Below are 20457 nucleotides of genomic sequence, written 5' to 3' on the forward strand. Positions count from 1 at the left end.
GGACACACAGGCTCAGCGGCCATGGCTCACGGGCCCAGCCGCTCCGCGGCATGTGGGATCTTCCCGGACCGGGGCACGAACCCGCGTCCCCTTCATTGGCAGGCAGACTCTCAACCACTGCACCACCAGGGAAGCCCTCCTCACTGATTTTTAAAAACTATTTCACCTATCAATTACTGAAAGGTATTAAAATATCCTATATGATTTCTTTTTCTCCTTGTAGTTTCGTCAAATTTTGCTTAATATATTTTACCTGAATAGAATGTTATTGCTTATATAAGTTTAGCATTGTAATATGTTCCTAGTGATTTAAACCTTTTAATAATTATTTAGAGACTCTCTATCCATAATAATGGTTTTGCTTTAAAACCAATTTTGGTTTTTTTTTGATCAACGTAGCTTCACAAACTTTCTTTTGGTTAGTATTTGGTATATCCTTTTCCAACATTTACTTTCAATTTTTTGTATGTGTTAGATGTTTCTCTTATAATCGTCATATGGTTAGATTTTTTTAAAAAATACATTCCGTCAATTTTTGTCTTAGAACATTTTAGTTCCATTTGTTATAATTACTGATATATTTGTATTTGGGTTTACTTTGTGTTTTCTATTTTCATGGCCTTATTTTATGTTTCTTTTTCCCTCCTATTCTTTTGATTATTTTCTTCTCATTCCACTCCATTTCTTATTCCATTTTCTCCTTCTGTTTGGAATTTGTTCATATTTCAACACTGTCTCAAATAGATAGGAACTTTTTAAGACATTTAACTATCATGCAGTTACCCCAACTGAACATAATTAACAAAATCTTAATATCATGTAATACTCTTCAGTTTCAAACATCCCCAATGCCACACACATTTGGTGTGTTCATAGGAGGATCTAAACAAGAGCCACACATTGGAGTTGGTTGATTTCTCTCTCAGCTCTTTCAAGCTGTAAGAATTCTCTAGCCACCTCCCTTTTCCCAGGTCATTTAGTTGTTAAAGAAATCGAGAGGCTTATCCGATAGATCTCTGCACATTCTGGATTGCTGATGTTTCACTGGGTGTCATTTAGCATGTTCCTCTATCCCAGTAGTTAGACCTGGGGCTTCTTCAGACTCAGGTTTCATTTTTTGGCAAAAACATTTCATAGACGGGACTTGTACTTCCTATTACAAGACAGTCAGACACTGTGTGTTTCCTGACATGCAATTCAGCAAAAAAACCAGAAAGCAAACACTCAAAAACAAGAAATGGAGTGTCAGAAAGCCTCAGAAGGGCTTCCCTGGTGGCGCAGTGGTTAAGAATCCGCCTGCCAATACAGGGGACACGGGTTCGAGCCCTGGTCTGGGAAGATCCCACATGCCACGGAGCAACTAAGCCCGGGCGCCACAACTACTGAGCCTGCCCCATGCGTCACAACTACTGAAGCCCGTTCACCTAGAGCCCGTGCTCTGCAACAAGAGAAGCCACTGCAATGAGAGGCCTGCGCACCACAACGAAGAGTAGCCCCCGCTCGCCACAACTAGAGAAAGCCCGCGTGCAGCAACAAAGACCCAACACAGCCCAAAAAAAAAAAAAAAAAAAGCCTCAAATATTCCACTGCTGCTCCAGTCTGGCATAAACAAAAAAACTTAACATTCCAGAATCTTTAGTCTTATTTTAGACCATCCATTTTCATCTTTCATTTATTTGAAAATAATTAAATAAGAATATTTTTAAAAAAATGTTTATTTTGTGAGATATCATGATAAAAATTTTCCTATGTATTCAGTGAAAGAGAAAAGTATGACCACATAATGCTAACACTAGTCAGTCCAGCAGCTAGCATAAACTTCTATTTTTGGCTCTTTGGAGGTAAGAAAATTTAAACATTTAAAAGATGAAAAAAAAAAAAAAAAGCCTCAAATATTCCACTGCTGCTCCAGTCTGGCATAAACAAAAAAACTTAACATTCCAGAATCTTTAGTCTTATTTTAGACCATCCATTTTCATCTTTCATTTATTTGAAAATAATTAAATAAGAATATTTTTTAAAAAATGTTTATTTTGTGAGATATCATGATAAAAATTTTCCTATGTATTCAGTGAAAGAGAAAAGTATGACCACATAATGCTAACACTAGTCAGTCCAGCAGCTAGCATAAACTTCTATTTTTGGCTCTTTGGAGGTAGGAAAATTTAAACATTTAAAAGATGAAATAGGGGCTTCCCTGGTGGCGCAGTGGTTGCGCGTCCGCCTGCCGATGCAGGGGAACCGGGTTCGTGCCCCGGTCCGGGAGGATCCCACGTGCGGCGGAGCAGCTGGGCCCGTGAGCCATGGCCGCTGAGCCTGCGCGTCCGGAGCCTGTGCTCCGCGACGGGAGAGGCCACAACAGAGGGAGGCCCGCATACCACAAAAAAAAAAAAAAAAAAAAAAAAAGATGAAATAAAAATGATTAAAATACACATAAATATTTCATCATGATTTGGTAAAATGGGTTTTAAATACCATTTCTGAACAATGCACTCCAACTATTAAAGAAATATCAAAGCTTTATCCTTGGATTTTATCCAATATATGTTGAAAATTTTGGTGGCTCAAGAAATTTTTTCAGCTGTAATTAACAGAATCAGATTAACTATCATACTGCTTTGGCTATTTAAAGTTCTTTTCTTTCTAGTTAATGATACAGCCAAGAGATGAGTATTGAGAGCAGTTGAAAAGAATTACATCCTGGGGCTTCCCTCATGGGGCAGTGGTTAAGAATCTGCCTGCCAGTGCAGGGGACACAGGTTCGAGCCCTGGGCCAGGAAGATCCCACCTGCCACGGAGAAACTAAGCCCGTGCGCCACAACTATTGAGCCTGCGCTCTAGAGCCCGCGAGCCACAGCTACTGAGCCCTCGTGCCACAACTACTGAAGACCTCGTGCCTAGAGCCCGTGCTCCACAACAAGAGAAGCCACCGCAATGAGAAGCCCGCGCACCACAACGAAGAGCAGCCCCTGCTCGCCACGCAAGAGAAAGCCCGTGCGCAGCAACGAAGACCCAACGCGGCCAAATAAATAAATAAATAAATTTATTTAAAAAAAAATTATGTCCTGATAAGTTTTTTTCAAAGCTGGTTTTTACACATATTATTTCTTATCAATGCTCTCTTTGCTTTGCTCTCATGAAACTCTCCCTCAAGATGGATATATATTGACGACAGCCCAGGGATGGAAGAGGGGAATAAAGGAAAGTTGTCATTCTCTCCATCCCTTTCTATCCTCTTTTTGAATATCTCAACTCAGGTCAAAATACCTCAGTTCTAACACCAGGCTTCAACCTTAACATAAGTGTGCATAAGAAGGAAGAATATAGGAAACACTAGGGGTTTGCCATGTTTCCATTAATCACTCAAGGAGTTTTTCCCTTTACTTGGCACCCCAGTGTTTTGTACACCTGAAATAATGCAACCTGGTAAGATTTAGGGCTGGTGAAGGGGCCAACTTCTTTTGTAAAGTGGGGAAGAAGCTACGATGAACTCGGGTATATTCCCAGACAGCTCCATCTAGGAAATAGTATACATTTAAGTTGAAAATCCAGAAGTTGATTCCCTTTAAATTATCTGTTCTTGTGTGTCTCTTGGAAAGCTTCTGCATCCTCCTCGGGTTACCCATGCTCTTATTTGAAGACCTCCAATTTTTAAGTGTATACTGATACCACAGGAGACTAGAATCAATTTTACTCCCTTTTAAGTACATTTCCTAGGTTCCTACCAGCTGACAGAACACATTCAGAGCCTAAATGAGAGCATCATCAGAGCATCATCCTAGGAAATCTGGATTAAACTGACCATTTCTCAGAGATAATCTGAACCAAATTGGAAAGTATATGCCAACCTCATTTAGCATCACAATTTAACAGTACTGGAAGTCGGCCCTTTACCAGCTTATGAAACTCACTCTGTACAAGTATTGTGTTGGGTTCAGGTTACACCCAGATAGCAGTTGCTCGAAATAACCTTTGCGTGGAAAGGTACTATGCTCGTCTACAAGTGGGGAATGACTGCTTTCCTACTGGGGACATGAGGGGCACAGTGGGTCTTGCGCAGTACGTAGGGGTGGTCTTTAACCTCTGACCTTTCGGCGTGGGGCGAAGATGCAGGAGGGGCTGGGGTGGGGCAGAGGCCCTAGAACAGGGCCCCAGAGAGGAGCAGCCCGTGTCCTTCTCGTCTTCTAGGCAGCGCTTCCCCTCTCAGCTACGCCTGGGGAGGTGGAGACACTGCCAGCAGGGAGGAACTCCACCAGGGCCCTCAGTGAAGTAGAGCTGCCTCAGGACCACGTGGTGCCCTGAATCTGGGAAGGTCTGCCAACGGGAGCCGTGTGGAGGGAGTTAACACAGCAAGCTCATCAACGATAGAATTAGTTGGGCTTCCCTGGTGGCGCAGTGGTTAAGAATCCGCCTGCCAATGCAGGGGACACGGGTTCAATCCCTGGTCCGGGAAGATCCCACATGCCGCGGAGCAACTAAGCCCGTGAGCCACAACTACTGAGCCTGAGCTCTAGAGCCCGCGAGCCACAACTACTGAGCCCACGTGCCACCACTACTGAAGCCCGTGCGCCTAGAGCCCGTGCTCTGCAACCAGAGAAGCCACAGCAATGAGAAGCCCACGCACCGCAACAGTAGCCCCCGCTCACTGCAACTAGAAAAGCCCACGCGCAGCAACGAAGACCCAATGCAGCCATAAATAAGTTAATTAATTAAAATTTTAAAAATTAAAAAAAGAATTAGCATAAATTGTAATTTGAGTTTATTAAATATCAGTGGGAAAGGTATAAAATCTTACTGCTTTCACTTTTAAAACTTGTTCTATGAAATTTAAATGTTCATTCAGGTTAATAAAAAATTATATTTTTACCAAAATAATGATTGGCATGTGGCTTTCTGGAAGCCACCAAAATGCACAATAGGAAACACAAAAGCACAGTTGTTAGAAGTGTAGGTGCTGAAATAAAAACACGTGTGGGTGCTGGCATCCGCTTGACGGATGTGCCATCTGGAGCAGGTCAGCAGCCCTAAAGCTCAGTTTTCTGTGCTTTAAGTGGAGATACTGCATCAAACCCATCCTCATAGAGTTGGTGTGAGAATTAACCGAGATAATGCATACAAAGCAGTTGGAATCAAGTAAAAGCTCCATAAACTGCTATTATCATAGATCATGATAGAGTCATACAATGGAATACTACATAGACGGTCAGAATTATGCTGTAGATGGATGCGTATTTGCCAAAGAAAAATGGCGTAAAATGGCATGGACAGTATTTCATTTTTGTAGGTTACAAATGTATAGATATGTGATTAGAAAAAAAAGTCTAGAAATACGTTATACCAAAGTACCAACAGCAGTTACCTCTGGATAATGGAATTTCAAGAAAATTTTTTTAAATTATTATTTCTTCCACCATGTGAGTATACAATAGGAAATCTGCTACCCAGAAGAGGGCCCTCACCCAACCCTGCTGGCACCCTGATCTCAGACTTCCAGCCTCCAGAAGAAATAAATCTCTATTGTTTATAAGCCACCCGGCCTGTGACACTTTGTTACAGCAGCCCAAATGGGCTAAGACAGGGTTACTTAAGAAAAAGCCTGAATCTGAGCTAATAAGCCTTTGGTTGTATGGATCTATCCAGTGATGGTGAGTAATTCTGACCAACTCCGCGGTTTACCCAGTTTGCAGCAATTACTTAAATGGGGAAGGGGGACCATGAGTGGAATAAAAACTGCAAAACTAAAGTTACAAAATGTTGACAATCGTCATACTCAATAATTCTTGTTTAATGGAAATCGACTTACAGAATCTGAAATTTGAAAAGTACCAAATTACCATAATTCCTAAGATATGCCCTCCAATTTTATAGAATTTAAGTACTCTACCCCCTGATATTTTTCTTGACTGCATTACTGGCTGGCCCATCCACCTCTCCCTCTGTAAGTATTCTGACTAAATACTGACAATGGCCAACTCTGTACCAAGTTCACGGAATGACACAAGAGCTGCTCCTAAGAACCAGCCAGTTAATAAGCAAAGGCCTTGCCTTGCGTCCTGGCTCCTGAGAAAAGCTATAGGTTGCCTGCCTCAGTGACAGGGTACACGGCAGGGTGAGGCACAGCAGGCTCCGGAGGGCAGTGCTGCTCTCCCTCTTGGGTTCTGCTGCCCCCCAAGAGCAGCAGTTGTCTCCTCTTTCTACCTGTTGCACCCCTCTCTGCTGTGTGTCTTCGGCGGCTTATGGCTCCTGTTTCCCTGTGTGTCTTTCAGCTTCTACCCTGCTTCTGACTTGACGCATCTTACACTCAAGCTCCGAGGGGCTGGGAAAGCTGAGCCAATCGCACAGAAGAGATCACCCTTCCGAGCCAGGCTTTGAGCAGGCCACCCTTGGGTCAGGTGCCCATCCTGATCCAGCCAGCGCTGGGCCAGAACTGCAGAGTCACATCACATAGACGATGCCCACCTGTGCAGGAAGAAACCCCCCGGAGCACCCTGTGGGCATGAAAAGCCTTCCAAGACCTCCCCAGAAAGCAGCTGCATAATTAACCAGCAAGTACTCTGCCTGTTCTGCTCACTAGAGTTGAAAATAAAACTATCCATACAGACTCAATGTACTAATGCAACGACTTTGATCTAATATTAGCTCAAGTTACTAATGAGCTTCTACATTTCAGCAAACACTGAGACAAAGCTATACTCCAAATCAGGATGGGATATTTCAGTTCAGAATTTATGTACTGTTAAGTGAGGTTTTATAAGGTAATCTACTGTTCAACCAGGACACAATGCTTATTCCCAAAATTCTCCTGTTTGAATATTTTTACTGTTTAGTATACAGCACACTAAATGACAAATTTTCTTGAACTCTTGACAGCTGGCTAATTTTATGCTTGCATTAATCTTAAAAATTATAATTCTCATGGAAAATTCACAGCCAAATTTCCTTACACACAAGAAATTCAAGCTGGCTTCTTTCTTGCAGTTTATCTGGGCACATCACCTGTTTTGTTGTTTTTTTGTTTTTTTAACATCCAACCCATTTTGTAAGTTTCCTCTTCGATCTTGACCTTGGTCATGCTGACATCCGACTAACAAAGGAGACTTCTGAACCAAGCCTGGCACTGCCCAGTTCAGGGAAGACCTCTGTATAGCACACTGAGGTCAGATCTCTTTCTTCCTTCAGCCAAGTGCTGCCTCTAAGGCTTTTCATTGGTTTGTCTCCAGCTGGCTGTTCCTCTCTCCTCTTAACTACTGTAGCTGGTTTTCTTTTCTTCTGGGCTACCTCCTTAAAGATTGAGCAAAAGAGCCCTCCCAACTTTAGAAGCTCTGGGATGGGAACCTTTTTAGTTCAGGGAAGCATTTGATACTCCTTTCATGTTTGTGTTTTGGTTGACTGGCTTTAATTTCAAAAGACTTATGTAGCTAATCTTTCCTCCATCAAAATCAAAGGAAAGTTGGCCTTTCCTTGGAAATGAAATCTTTAGCAAAAACCACATTAAAGACCAAGTAACAAGAAATGAACTGATATTATGAAAGAATTCAGAGAAAAGTAAGTATCACAGAATAATCTGAAAACAAGGCTAAGAAGAAACTTTATATTCAGTGCCATATCACATACTGTATGTCACACTGAGGACAGAATCAAGCATTTAATCTGATCTCAAAAGAGAAAAGAAGGAAAGCAAAGTAAAGGGACAAGATGACAGGCTAAGCCTTCCCAAGTGTTGGCTCACCCAGCCCCGTCACTGGGCCTGGGAGGCCCATGGAGGTTGCGTGGCTTGCCCAGGGCTGTACAGATTTTAGCAGACAGAGCAGGAGTTCAAACCTAGGGGTACTCGAAACTGAAGTCCTTGCCTTGCTGATGGGACATTTCAGGAACAAAACTGGCATACCAGTCAATGCTTCTTTTTTCATAATGATTTAAGATATAAACATCTCTTGCTAAGGTAGGGGAGTCTGAACCAATTGTATCTTGTCCTCAAGCAACACCACACTTAATGATGAAATTTACACTGCTTACTTCCTAAGATCAAGGAGAGGACAAGACAAGGGTATCTGCTGTCACCACTTCTATTCAGAATCATAGTGCAGTAAGACAAGAAAATTATATAAAGCATCCAAAATGAAAAGCAGCAAAAACTACATGATTATCTACGTAGAGAAGTGAATGGACTTCTACAAAAAATCTACTAAAACTAGTGAGTTTAGCAATGTTTTAGGATAAGAAATCAATAGTCAAAAATCAATTGTATTTCTATATACAAGCAACAAGCAATCAAAAAACAAAAAATTTAAATCCCATTTATAACAGCATCAAAAGTCCTCCCCAAATTGATTATAGATTCAAAACAATGCCAATCAAAATCCCAGCAGGCTTTTTTGTAGAAACTGATAAACTGATTGTAAAATTCATATGAAAATGCAAAGGTCTTAGATTAGTCACAACAACTCTGAAAAAGAACAAGATTAGAGGAATAAAACTACTTATGTCAAGATTTATTATAAAGCTATGATAATCAAAACAATATAATGTTGATGCAATGACAGACAAATATATCAACAGAACAGAAGAGCATCAGAAATAGACCCACACATATATGAACAACTGAATTTTGATAAAGATGCAAAAGCAATTCAGTGGAGAAAGAAGAGTCTTTTCAATGAATGGTGCTGGAACAACTGGATATTCATGTGCAAAAAATAAAAGAAACTTTGATCCATACTTTTCACCACATACAAATATTAACTCAAAACTCAACAGGCTTCAAAAGAAGATACACAATCCAGAATTTTTGTAACATTTCATCTATAATGGCCACTATAAAATATAAATTACTAGATGTGAAAAGAAACAAAAAAATGACCTATAATCAAGAGAAAAGTCATTCAATAAAAGTAGACCTATGAATGATCCAGACATTACAATTAGCAGACAAAGATTTTAAAATAACTATGATAAGTGTGTTAAAGAACTTACAGAAAACCGGGGTATGCTGGGGAGAGATGGGAGAACTTCAGGAGAGAGGCGGAAACTATAAAAGGGAACCAAATGGAAATTCTAGAACTGAAGAACATGTTGTCCAAAATTTTTTAAATTATTAAACTAGAAATCAGAAAAACAGAGGCTTAGTGACTGGTAGAAAGCTATCAAACTGTCTAATATGTGTGAAACTGGAGTCCCAGAATAAGAGAGGAGAGAGTAGGAGAGCAGAAAAAAACACCTGAAGAAATGTTGGCAGGGAAGTTTTCCAAATTGGATCAAAAACAGTAACTCACAAATCTAAGAAGCTCAGTAAACCTCAAACAGCATTAAAGCAAAGAAAACTACACACAAACACATCACAGTCAAACTCTAAACACCAAAAATAAAGACGAAATCTGAAAAGCAGAAGGGTAGTGGGCAACATATTACATAAAGGAATTAACAAGATGATAGCTGACCTCTCAACAGAAAAAATATGGAGGCCAGAAGAAAATGGAACATCTTTAATACTAAATACACACACACACACACACACACACACACACACACACACACACACACACACACACACGGTCTACTTAAAATTCTATATCCAGCAAAATAAAAAGTCTTTCAAAAATGTAGAGGAATAAAATAACATGAGGGAGCTCTTTGTGGTGATAGGACAGCTCTGTATTATGACTGTGGTTTTGGTTACACAAATCCACACATGTAATAAAACTGAATAGAACACACACACAAATGAGTGCATGTAAAATTGGTGAATTCTGAATGAGTTCTGTGGATTGTACCAATTTCCTGGTTTTGAGATTGTGCCCCATTTATGTAAGATGTTACCATCAGGAGAATGGTACACAGGACCTCTCTGTACTATTTTTAAACTATCTGTTAATAGTTATTTCAAAATAAAAAGTTAAAGAAATGAAATAAAGACAATTTTCAGATAAATAAATGTTGAATTTGTTGCTGGAGGCTATAAGAAATGCTAACGGAACTTCTTCAGGCAGGAGGAAACTAGGGTAAAGCATAAAGCCCCGTCCGTGAGGGCTGCACACAGTGACCTCCTTCCAAAGAGGACAGCATGGAAAGGGAGAAAGAAGAGTAACTTACCTGTGGGGAAGCTGACAGTCACCACCTCAGTCAGGTGATCAAGGACACCACCACAGCGGTCGGTCACACGGATACAATGCGCCTTTGAGGTGATGAAAATGGCACTTTACCTCTGTGGTCTTCCTCCCAAAACCTGAGAGAAACATCAGACAAATCCCAATTGAGGAACCACCTACAAAACACCTGATCAGCATTCCTCAAACTTTCAAGGTCATCAAAAACAAGAAAAGTCTGAGAAATGGTCACATCCAAGGGGAGCCTAAGGAGACATGACAACTAAATGTAACGGGGTGTCCTGGATGGGACCCTGGACCCGAAAAAGGGTGTTAGGGGAAAACTGAGGAAATCTGAATACTGTATGAACTTTAGCTAATAATAATGAATCAATATTGGTTAATTAATTCTAACAGTACCACACTAGTGTGAGATGTTAATAACGGGGGAACTGGATGCAAGGCATGTGGGAATTCTCTACACTATCTTCCCAATTTTTCTATACATCTAAAACCGTTCTGAAAAATAAAGTTTGTTTTTAAAAAAAGACTTGAGATATAGCAACCAATTGCACCGTATGGACTTTAATTAGATTCTGATTTGAACAAACTGCAAAGAAAATCATGACACATTAAGAGACATTTGAGTAGTCTGGCTATTTGATGGTATTAACGATTCCTTAATCGGCTTTCTTTGTTTTCAGAGTAAAAACGGCATGTTACATTTTTTTTTTAAGGAGTCATCTTTCAGAGAAAATACTGAAACACTTATGAATGAAATGGTATGACGTCTAGGATTTACTTCAAAACAATCCATGTGTGGGTGGGTAATGGGTAGCATGAAAGAGGATGGTCCATGACTCGGTAAATATTGAATGAAGCAAGTGATGGGTCTGGGGTTCATTATACTAATCTACTTTCATATATGTTTGAAATTTTCCAAAGAAAAAAGCTGCAGAAAAATTTGTAAACTCTGCCTTAGTGTTTTGGATGTTTAGTTTTTAAACGTCTCCTTATTTGTTAAGGATATTCACTACATTATCAGCTAATATCAAGGTGTGTAATTACACTTAGTCATCATTAATGATAGTGGATGTGAACCCATACTTTAAATGCTCTTAATTTTTACCTTTTTGTAAAAATTTTTGGTCATTTTCTTGTAAGATATGATTATCATGTTTACCTTTAATGTAGCTGGCAAAAAGCTCATACAAGGAAGAGGTGGCAGCCCTATTTTTCTTAGTGTGTGCTTATATTGCATTTTTATTCTCATCATTAATTCATGGCTTCTTTGAAGGAAATCTTTTAAGACCCATGACCATTTTGTGAGATTCAGTTTAGCAGAACTTAGATAATACATTCTGTAATTCCTCAGAACCAGACACGTGAAAAGCAATACATTATAATATTCTGAACGCTAAACAGTGAGGACAACACTGCCGGCCCCTCCCTGCCATGGAAGTCCCAACAGGACACCTCTCATCCCAGGCACCACATGCCACCGTCTGCCATGACGGTGCCGTGGTCAATCCATACACGGTATTACATATTAGCAAAGCTCAATTATTTTATTCTTAAAAGAAAGATGTTAAAAAAACACAAGAAGTTCTTTTTTTTCCCCTGCACACCAATGGTAGACACCCTGGATCCCAACACGCTGGATAAAACCCAACGCTGAGAACTCTTCGCATAGGAGGAGGAACCAATGGTGACTATGTCCCTCAAATGGTAACTCTAACGTTCGGCGGCTTATGAGCGCTGTGACCGGATTCCACATCTAAGGCACATTTGAAGAGCATACGTAATCAAAGCCTCGGTGGCCAAGGCATCGCCTGGTTTTACTGCGAGGACCTGGCCTCCCGCTCCTCCCAAGCATCCCCAGATGCCGCTGCTGCTGCACGGGCTCTTCGGAGCGGCTGCTCCCCTCCAGCCATCATGCCTGATGACCACACAGGGACCCTCGGGGCCTGCTCTGCCGGCCAGCTGGCACTCTGCTGGTGAACACACCCACTAGGCACAAGCTGGCTTGGGATGCTGGGAGGAAGGCCAATTTCACCCACCTCCCGGCAGAAACTAGATTCAAACTTTAATTGAAACTTTACTGATAAGTTGAGGACAGCTGATGAGTTCGTTTTCTAGAGCTGCTGCTAACAAAGTACTACAAACTGAGGCTTAAAACAACATAAAGGGAATTCGGTGGCGGTCCAGTGGCTAGGACTCTGCGCTCTCACTGCCGAGGGCCTGGGTTCAATCCCTCGTCGGGGAACTAGGATCCCACAACCCGTGTGGGAAGGAAATTTATTTTCTCATAGTTCTGGTGGCCAGAAGTCTAAAACCCTCCCTTCAGAGGGAAGCGGGGCCAGGCTCCCTCTGAAGTCCCTAGTGGAGGGCACTTCCTTGCCTCTTCCAGCTCCTGGGAGCGCCAGGCGCTCCTCGGCTTGTGGCAGCATCTCTCCAGTCTCTACCTCCTTCTGTGTGTGTGTCTGCATCGCCTCGTCTCTTATGAAGAAACCAGTCATATTGGACTAGGGCCCACCCTACTCCAGTATGACCTCACCTTAACTAATTATATCATCAACAGCTCTATTTCCAAATAGGATTACATTCTGAGAGCATTAGGACTTCAACATATCTCTGTGGGGGACACATTCTGACACAGGCTGGCACCTGGGACCCTTTACGGCAGTGCTTGCACCTGGACAAACAGCTCCTCTCCCCAGTCCTGGAGCAACAGAATACAAAGAAACTAAAAGGGACTAAAGAGAGCTGCATGCATGTATTGTCGGGGCCAATTATGAACAATAAGATACAAAAAAGCCAAAACCCAACTGCCACGTCTGAGGTACCAGGAGCAAAAAGCATGATCCCTGGACACAGCATCACCAAGGGGGAAGGCAGACCACCTAAGCCACCTCCAGCCCGACTCCCCAGTCGGCCCCCATCCTCTCCCCATTTAAGGGACCAACTCAGCCCCCCCTCAGGGAGCGAGCAAAGGCACCTGTTACTTGTTCTAGCTCCCTCGTGCTACAGCACAAGTCCCAGGAAAGCCTTGTCTGAATTTCTGATCTGACCTCCTATCAATTTCTACTCATTAAAGAGTCCAAGAACCCTGGTCGGTAACAATTCATCCCCTCACATGGAGAATAAGCTACAGCTACTGCAGAGGCCTGACCTATCCTCAGAGCTCCTGCTGAGCTGACTTCCTTTCTCACACTCAGCCCCCACCATGGACTGAGGGCCACCCCGGCTCACTCCACTTCCCGCTTCTGGGAGCACCTCACGAAACCCCACACCTCAGGGTTTGGGCCAGGCTGATCCCCTGGCTTTGGAAAAAAAGAGGATCTTCTTTCAGCCCCGGGTAAGTTGGGGGCATGGCTTCCGCATGATGGCCTCACGCTAGGACACTGAGGACAGGCCTACCAAGGCCCTGCCGAGGAAACCGCTCTCTCATTCACAAGACGACACAATGAAATGACCTTGGCATGCTGCCCAAATCTGGACTGTTTGCTTTTGAGACGTAACAGACCAGTCTGATTTGGCTTGTACCAAGGTTAAGGTGAGCCTAGTTCTTTTTCTAGTCTTCCTTCATCAAATATTCAAAAAGCAAAACAACAACAAAACGCCTTCATGCCTACTTTCATTTAGAGTCACCCTTTCACGTGTGAAAAGGTAAAATAATTTCACAAATGTCTTTCTAGGAAAAATAAGCATAGTAGTGATTTTCACTCCTCTTTCTTAGTCTAACCCAATGTGCAAAAAAAGAAGTTTTGTATATTACTTCCGGGAATTAGTTCCAACTAGAAGTCAGATGTCACTGGCCTTAGAAATGACATCCCACAATATAATCCCAAATAACGAACCGTTCAAGCTTCAAATAACTGCCATCAACTGCCATGGACAGCTACACAGGAGGTTCGGGCCAAGGGAGCCTTACCTGGCCAATCTATAGGTTTAGCATGAGCTCCTCACTCAAGAGATAATGTTAATTAGCTGAACTCACCATGTCTTCTCTCTGGAATCTAAATGGAAGAGACAGAATTCTTGGTTCCCAGGGAAACACAAGGACACACAGAGAGAAGGCAGTATGCAGAGGCCATAAGACAGAGCAGAACCTGCACAGGAGAAATTGATTGGTGGCAGAACTCCCTGCTGCTGAAAAGGTTAACAAGTGTTCTCAATCAGAAGAACTACAATTGATCCTGGAACATCACAGGGGTTAGGGGCACGGATCCTCTGCTGAGTGGAAAATCCGAGAATGGCCCTCCAGATCTGTGGTTCCTCTGTATCTGCCACCCGGCATCCACAGATCCAACCAACCTTGGATTGTGTAGTACTATATATAGTATTTGTTATTGAAAACATCCGGGTGTAAGTGGATCCTGCAGTTCAAACCGGTGTTGTTCAAGGTCAACTGTACTTTGAATTCAGAAGCAAGTCCATTTTCTATATGGTCTGGCTGCAGTCAGTTATTTCTATGTGAATTCATACATCAATCCCAAATATTTTAGGTAATCTGAGTCATTTCTTAAACCAAAGAAATTCTCCCCATTCTGGAATAAAGGAATTTTCAGAATTCCTGGGTCTGGCCTTAAAGGGCTTTAACACGACTGAAGCATTTCTTGAATTAATTTGTCCGTTACAACTGCATTTCCCAGTCTGGACTCGTAAAACTCCCAGGCTAGGACAGTGCTTTCAAACTTTTTGAGGCAAGGCACAGTAAGAAATACATTTTACAATGGAACTCAGTATACAATACACATATATAGCATAACTATAAATATACATATACATACAACAGAAGTGTCATGAAACAACACTCACCCTTACTATGCAAGGTACTCTTTTTTATTCTGTTCTTCTATTTAAAAAAACAAAAAACAAAAAACACCCACTAGGCTGATTTCACAACGCACTAGAGAGTCTAGTACCAGCAGTTCAAAATACTGCAGTAGGTGCATCCAAATTCACAGGATAAAAATTATACATTTGACCTGAATTTTTTAAAATATTTCAACTAATTACAGAGTAGAAATGCAAAATTCCATTAAGATAAAATACAACTTTAAAGGCATTTCTCACTTCCAGCTGGTGGCCTGGTGCTTCAATCTGTAGACCTCCCCAAGGACATGAATATGTGCGCGCCCCCTCTCCGGTTGAGTACTTCAGCGGGATGGTGGAAGGATTCTGCCTTAACGCCAGTGTTCTAACTCAACAAGGCGTCTATGTGAGGCTGTCACCTCTTAAATCTTCATACCAGGAATCCTACCCTGCCGCTCAGCTTCCTGGGGGCTCCTCCACTGTGCTCACTGGGTGAGGCCATGACCAGAGAGTGGTGGTCCCACTCAGCCACGCAGGTCAACGCTGCCAAAGAGCCCGAGGACAACAGGGGATATCGGTAGGATTAGTGGGTTATCTGCTTCTTTGGCAACCGCCGTGGACAAGAATACCTACCATGACGGAAAGCTCCGATCGCATCCTCATTTCTTGGGCCCAGCTTTCACCTTCTTTTTGCAGGACCCAGGCCTCCCGGGCTGGCATCCCTTCTTGTACCCCAACAGTGGTGCCACCCCCTGGGCCCTTCACCAGCACCACTGGAAAAAGGGGTTGTTAGTGCGCCTTTTGTGGGAAATACAGCAGCGTCCCTTTACCGGAGAGGTCAACCCACACCAGAGCGCAGGCGCATCGGTCTTAAATTCCACCCTCCACCCTCGGAAGGACGGTTCTGGAGAGTTCTCAACCGACAACGGCTGGTGTTTACGTTTGCCTACTTAATTAGCCACGCAGGTGTTGACAGTTAAAGATGTGTCGACTTGCGCTATTTATTTCCCGTGAGGTGTCCGGGATCCGCAAATCCCAGGGTTGAGACCAGAACTGGGGGGTGCGCACTTTTTCAATGAAATGCGTAACATTTTGAATTGACGCATATTCCATTCTTCCAACGGTCCTTCACCCATGGATGATACTTCGTCATCACCTGCATCCTCAAACCCAGACTTACTAACGCTAATATAGCAAAGAGTTTAAAAAAAAACAAAACACGAGCAAGGTACTAACCAACGAACTGCCCAGCGAGCAACCGCCACGCGCCTCGCGCCTTTTAAGGGCTCAGCGGGCGCGAGTCCACGAACCGCTCAGCGTTCCACCAATCACCGCATCCCCCACATCTTGCCCCGCCTCCTCACCCCGACCTAACCAATCACTGGGGAGCTAGCTTCTCTCCGCCCCTCCCGTCCGCCACCGACCCTTAACGAAGTTCGAAGCCTTCAAACCTCAATGGTGCCCAACCGCGCGGTCCCAGTCCTAATTTATTTTTAGCTCCCGAGCAAGCAGCCCCGCCTCTGGTTCCTCCCCTCCACCGCCCCCAATGGGAGAAGGAGTGTCCGTCGCGTCATCGTGCGGGCGGGTTAGAACTGCCCAATCAGCGCTCGGAGAGAATTGGCGTAATTAAAAAGCGGCGGAAGCCGGTGGGAGGGTCATGACGCAGCGAGTTTCAGTCGTGACTTTTCCAGGGGCATCTCGGCGTCCTCTCTCTTTCCGTTTAAAGTAAAACACCGCCCGACGCAACCTCGTGCGTTTCGGGGGCGAGGGCGGCCGCCGCAGCGGGAGTGCGGCGCTGACGCTAGCCTCTGTCTGGGGGCCCTGCGGCGGCGCGCGGTCACGTGGGCGTGTTTGGGGGCGGGGCCGCGCGGCGGTTCCGGGCGGTTGGGCGCGCGAGCGAGGAGCCGAGGCAGCCGCGCCCGCCCGCCCCGCCCCTGGATGCCGCTGTTCCCCGGCGCGGCCGCCACCGATCGCAGCACAGGAGCCACCGCCGCCACGGTTGATGTGGTTGGCCCGGGGCTGAGGAGGCCGCTAAGATGCCGCAGTCCAAGTCCCGGAAGATCGCGATCCTGGGCTACCGGTCTGTGGGTGAGTGGCGGGCGCCGCGCGGCCTCCTCGCGCCCGGGCCCAGCCTCGCCTGGGCGCTGGGACGCGGCGGGCCCGGCCAAGTTTGGAGCCGGCGCGGCCATGTGGCGGCCGCGCGTTTCGTAACCAGCCGCCCGCCACCGCCGCCGCCACCTCCATCTTGAGCGGAGACGGAGGCGCGGCCGGGCCCGCGGGGCGGCGGCGGGCGGCCCGGGCGCGGCGGGAAGTGTCTGGGAGGCCGCGGGCGGACGGGGAGCTCAGGTTGGTCCGGGGCCGGGGAGGCGGTGCGGGGTCTGCCGCTCGGCCGACTGCCGCGGGGCCCCCAAAGGCAGGAGCCGCACCTGTCCCTCTGCACCTCCCCGCGGCGAGCTGTCGTGATCGTTGCTAGCCTTTCCATCCCAAATTAAAATCTGTGGGATTTTAACAAAGGAAATAGCACCTTGGGGTTTTTCTGTCTGTGAAGTTCAGCATTTTAAAGAAAATCAGGGACCTAAAGGACGTTTGGCTAGTGAGGGCAAGTTTCCTACGGAAGAAACTCGGAAGAGTCGTCTTCGGAAGCCCCTTAGATTCTGCCAGCGGCCGAAGTAGGAGGGCACAGAAAGAGCAATTTCTGATCTCTCGGTGTCCTATTTTTCTTTGGGAAAAAAATAAGGTCAGGTACTTGTAACCAGGCTGTTGAAGTAATCCAAAAGTTTTTTTTCCCCCCCCGGAAAAGGTTGACATATATTTGCAACTGTTGGTGGCAGTCGCTTTTTTGCCGAACGGAGATGGTCTGGGGTGGAGTGGAGTGGGGATGGACGGGGTGCTAGAAGACGAGTGAGGAAGGAGAACCGTTGGACTTAGCCATGCTTCAGGGTGAGGCTTTATGGTCTTTGACAACGGGCAGCCTGGAGAAATTACCTTTATCTTTCCGTGTTGTTTTTAAGAAGTAAATGAGCCTCAGGAGAATGTGCGCTTGACCACAGTGGGGCGGGGGCGTGAAAGCAGGTTTGGAGTCTCTGGTGATTGCAGAAGGAGGAAAGCTTGTAACTGCCGGCTGCTCATTGGACGGACTCCCCGAGCTCGCTCGCTTTCTGTTCTGCTTCTTCACCCCCATTTTCCACGGCCGGTGCCAAGGTCTGTGCTCTTTGCCCAAGACTAGCTACAGCGTGCTTACTCATCCTTTTATCATCTTTCTCCGTCAAAGGGCTGGGGGGTGCAGCGGGGAGTCAAGATCAGAGGCTGAGAGACGCTTGTGTAGAGATAGGGGTGACTCCTGTAGGGTGCAATGCCAAATCGTGTGGGGGAAGAAGAGGTGACAGCCTTAACAGCTGCAGCCATGAAGGAACCGTGCCTCAGCTGGAGGCTTTTGAAGTCCCTGACCGTCCCGAATGCCCGTATGGAACCCGGCATCCCACCTTTATTGGCATTCTGAACCACGGAGCCCTTTGCTTCTCTGCATTTTGAAGTGTGGGACTATAACATATCTTGGCTCTTGAGTGAGTTCTATCTAATCAGATACAGAGTGCCCACTAATTAAACGTAGCAGTCTCTGAATAATCAAGTTACAGGTGACCTGTACCTGGGCTACCTGATCTCAACTGGGAGAATGTCCCAACAGATCCCGATTTATTGACCCCTTGAAATTCTGGAGCTGGTGATTCCAGTCTTCAGTAAGCAAGTCTAGCATTTTATCACTGTTGTGCTAAAGAAGTTCCTTATGTCCAGTTGAAACCCATTCTGTCTTATCTGCCTTCTAGTCATCATCCTCCTAAAGACCCAGATGTGACACGTCACCCCTTTGCCTTCACTTCACATATATTTTAAACTGCTGTTAATAAAGTACTGTGCTAAATTAGCCTCCAGTGGCATACAGAGTAAGTTCAGTCCCTATTTTCTGTGCCTTCAGTATGGCATATTGCTATATCCTACGCCATTTTCTCCGTATTTATTTTCATTTGTGTTGATTAAAGTGAAATGTATTTTGCAGAGGTTAAATTACTCCCAGTCTTTGTATTTGATTTTACAATTGTTTACCTTTGTTATGAACCAGGACATTTTGTAGTTGTGGGCTCTTTTGTTTTGCCAGCATCAAAAAAGGAGATAATTCCCTGATTCCATGTAGCAGCTACTCTTCAGAGAATTATTCAGTATTCAGACTTCTGAGTTTACTGACACACTTGCTTGCGAATGGTGCTATACTAGAGAAATTTGAGTATCTGTGTTTCTTTTCTAGGTTGTGTTACTTTGTGTTACTAAGCTGTTGTGTCATATTTACTGGGGGTGGGAAAAGGCTAAGCTAGAAACCACACCTTTCCTAGAATGTTCTTTTGGTTAAATATCTTATGCCAGTTTGACTAGTAAAATACTTGTAAGTTTATTTTAAAAGTTTGCCTTCAGATAAAACTAGCAAATGCAATGATTGTTTTACTACTTGGCGTTCAAATTTTGTATTTTTTAAAAACATTGATAAAACTACCAGTGAGGAAAATATAATTCTCAGGTAATTTATACAGCTCTTCCCCCCACCCCCCACCGAAGTACTTTTCCTGTTATTTTCAATGTTAAGCTTTTAAGGACACGTCACCTGTAACGCAGCCTGGCTTTCAGGGAGTGCTTTGTAGTAATTGTTTTAGTGGTGGCCAAATGTACCAGCTCCCTTACATCTATTGTTTCTAACACAAACGAGTAGTCCCGTGATAGGAGGTAACTAAACTTAATCGAATTAAAGTTATAGTGTCATTTAATTATCTTCAAATAAAATCTGGCACCTTTTTCAGTGGAATGTTCTACAGAGAGCTTTGATAATCGAGTTTACCATTAGACCATCATCAAAAGACTGTCATATATAAGCCTCAGGGGTTAACAAGCAGGAGGGAATCACAGGAATGTGACAGATCTTAAGAGAGAAAATGAAACAATTCTGTGGTTTGGTAAAAGGCAATTCAGTAAAAGTAACTCAAATTATTACCTACCTTGTCAAAATATTTTAGGTAGTAAAGAACATACATCCTTTGATTTGGATACTTAAGACGGAAAGATGTCATTACATTTGTTTCCGGTAGAATATAGTCCAATTGTATTCTGATTTACTGTATATTTTTAAATTATCCTATCCTTTTCTAACGCATTGCATTGAAAATTTTTAAGGTAAAAAGTTGTGTACCTGTGGGAGGGGATAGTCCTGTAGTGACCACCTTGGGTTGAAGCTTGAAATTAACTTTTTTTTCAGTGTCATACATTGTTTTGTACAAGAGAATAATCAGAGCTTGCATTTGTGATTATGACTTCCCAGTACTTAATGTAATTTTTTAGACTTTTTTTTAAAGTATAGTTGACGTACAATGTTTATATAATTTACAGGTGTACAACAAAGTAATTCACAATTTTTAAAGGTTATACTCCATTTATAGGTACTATAAAACACTGGCTGGGGCTTCCCTGGTGGCGCAGTGGTTGAGAATCCGCCTGCCGATGCAGGGGACGCAGGTTC

General features: G+C 43.9%; 1 protein-coding gene and 1 long non-coding RNA gene across 2 annotated transcripts in view; one reads left to right on the plus strand and one right to left on the minus strand.

Moving 5' to 3' along the window:
• Positions 1-8971: 8971 nt before the first annotated feature.
• Positions 8972-14163, minus strand: LOC129392122 (uncharacterized). The gene is made up of 3 exons (XR_008617303.1): positions 14083-14163; positions 10090-10222; positions 8972-9028 (listed from the first exon to the last, which is right to left on the minus strand). It is a non-coding gene; the product is annotated as an uncharacterized lncRNA (long non-coding RNA).
• A 2497-nt stretch (positions 14164-16660) lies between these two features.
• Positions 16661-20457, plus strand: part of RHEB (Ras homolog, mTORC1 binding) — a 52290-nt gene continuing 48493 nt past the window's right edge. The window contains exon 1 of the mRNA XM_028489573.2: positions 16661-16988. Within this exon, the coding sequence (XP_028345374.1) occupies positions 16937-16988 (52 nt within the window). The 5' untranslated portion in view covers positions 16661-16936. The remainder of the gene's footprint in view (positions 16989-20457) is intronic.

Source organism: Physeter macrocephalus, chromosome 5 (genome assembly GCF_002837175.3).
Source record: "Physeter macrocephalus isolate SW-GA chromosome 5, ASM283717v5, whole genome shotgun sequence".
NCBI lineage: Eukaryota > Metazoa > Chordata > Mammalia > Artiodactyla > Physeteridae > Physeter > Physeter macrocephalus.